Source organism: Triticum dicoccoides, unplaced genomic scaffold (assembly GCF_002162155.2).
Source record: "Triticum dicoccoides isolate Atlit2015 ecotype Zavitan unplaced genomic scaffold, WEW_v2.0 scaffold27933, whole genome shotgun sequence".
Taxonomy (NCBI): Eukaryota; Viridiplantae; Streptophyta; class Magnoliopsida; order Poales; family Poaceae; genus Triticum; species Triticum dicoccoides.
The window spans coordinates 1-2324 of record NW_021259845.1 but is presented as its reverse complement, the minus strand read 5'-3'; the positions used below and the strand labels follow the sequence as shown (position 1 = coordinate 2324).

Below are 2324 nucleotides of genomic sequence, written 5' to 3'. Positions count from 1 at the left end.
CACATCCAGCAACCCCCAAAAAAAGAGAGATATTTCAAAGCTGACCGCTTCCTTCATAGGCTAGAAGACCGCTGGTAGCACACGAAAACCGATGTGGTGCCACTATATATCACATCCTGCGTGGTGATTGTGGTGTCACTGAAACCGAAGCAAGCTATCGCAGCCCCGACCTAAGCCCCATCTCGACCCCGAGCCAAACAGCTAGCGTGCAAGAATGGCAGCAACTCACCAAATTCTCCCCGTCTCCATGTACATCATTTGTCTCTGCTACTTGCTGTCGTTGGCCAGTGCACCTCCGGGTCTGGCCACCGCGCTCTCCTTCAACTTCAACTTCTCCAGCAGCAACTCCGTCGACCCCTGCGACACGGACCTGAGGTGCGAACGTGACGCGCGCATGGGCTCCGGCGCCATCGACCTAACGAAGAACGAGCTCAGAAACAACATATACAGCGCCGGCCGGGCGTCGTATGGTCGCCCGGTGCCGCTGTGGAACAACGCCACCGGTGAGGTGGCCAGCTTCTCCTCCAACTTCACGTTCCAGATCAGGCCCCAAGACGAGCCCTCCGATCCTGTTTGTGACGGCAGCGGCGGCATGGGTGACGGTATGGCTTTCTTTCTGGCACGCTACCCGTCCAGGATCCCTCCCAACAGCTACGGCATGAATCTCTCCCTCTTCAATGACAGCAACAATTTAAACGCCACCGGCGATGACCGTGTAGTCGCGGTGGAGTTCGACACCTACCTCAGCTCCTCCATAGACCACAGCAACAACCACGTCGGCATAGACGTCAACTCCATCAACTCCAAAGCCTACAAAAACGTGAGCACGCGCCTGGGCTCCAACAACGCAGTTGTGACTGCCGAGGTCACCTACGACAACCGTACGGGTGTTCTAGTCGCTCGCCTCCAGATCAGCGGCGACGGGGAGTGGTACACAGTGAACACACCGGTGGACATCAAGAAGGATTTGCCCCAGCAGGTTGCGGTCGGCTTCTCTGGAGCAAGTGGTGTGTGCATCGACCTACATCAGGTGTTGTCTTGGTCGTTTAGCTCCACTCTAGTAGACGCCACTGTACAAGCTACCAATTCACGCCGGCTACGACAGCTAGTGCCCGTGCTGGTGCCTTCCGTGGTAGTAGCTTTTCTTGCTTTGCTCTGCACCGTCGCCATCCTAGTCTATCGGCGAGGCAAATGGAATTCTGACGGCGGCGAAGAACATGATCAAGCTGAGTTTGAGAGAGGAGTGGGCCCTAGGCGATACTCCTACCGTGAGCTTGCCGCTGCCACCAAGGGCTTTGCAGAGGAGGAGAAACTCGGGCATGGGGGCTTCGGCAATGTCTATCAGGGCAGCCTGAGCGACCAAGACGGTCCGGTGGCCATCAAGATGCTCTCCGCAGAATCATCTGCACAAGGGAGGAAAGAGTTCGAGTCGGAAGTGAAGATCATAAGCCGGCTGAGGCACCGGAACCTTGTGCACTTGTTAGGTTGGTCAGATAGCCCCAAAGGGCTCTTGCTCGTCTACCAACTCGTGCCCGAAGGCAGCCTTGACCGACATATACACACCAGCTGTCTCACTTGGGCACAAAGGTACGCAACAAAACTAATTTCTCCTTTTCATTCCAATTCTTATATATGGTAATTAACCTGGTTGAATTATACTAACAGATACAAAATTATCATTGGCCTGGGATCTGCACTACGCTATCTTCACATGGAGTGGGATCAATGCGTGCTGCACGGCGACATCAAACCCAGCAACATCCTCCTCGACTCATCGTGCAACACAAAGTTGGGGGATTTCGGGCTGGCGAGGCTTGTGGACCATGGAGCCGGGCCACGGACCACCCAGGTTGTCATGGGCACCGCAGGGTACATAGACCCGGAGTTCATCCGCACACGCCGGCCAACCACAGAATCTGACATCTATAGCTTCGGCATGGTTCTGCTGGAGGTCGTGTCCAGCAGGCGGCCGGACATGGACATCGACACGGAGCAACCAGCTGCAGCAGTTGACAAAGTGGCCATCCCGCTTCTCAAGTGGGTTTGGGACCTGTATGAGAAGAGTGCCATCGTCGAGGCAGTGGACAGAAGACTAAAGGGAGACGAGCAGCTCAGCGACGGCCATGATGGTAAGTGGCAGGTGCACCGCGCGCTGGTTGTCGGGCTGTGGTGCACGCACCCTGACCCGAGCGTGCGGCCATCCGTCGTGCAGTTCATGAACGTCTTGCAGTTGAAGGAAGTCACACTGCCGATCCTGTCACGGCCGGGGCCATCGTTCTATATTTTCCATGGGTCACATGGCTACAATGCATCGTCGTCCTCAT

General features: G+C 55.9%; 1 protein-coding gene across 1 annotated transcript; it reads left to right on the top strand.

Annotated features, from left to right (window-relative positions):
• Positions 1-214: 214 nt before the first annotated feature.
• On the top strand, positions 215-2320 carry LOC119345759 (L-type lectin-domain containing receptor kinase IX.1-like; the record flags this gene model as incomplete). The annotated part of the gene is made up of 2 exons (XM_037615666.1): positions 215-1587; positions 1666-2320. Coding segments are annotated over exons 1-2 (2028 nt in total), but the record flags the coding sequence as incomplete, so codon positions are not given.
• Positions 2321-2324: the final 4 nt, after the last annotated feature.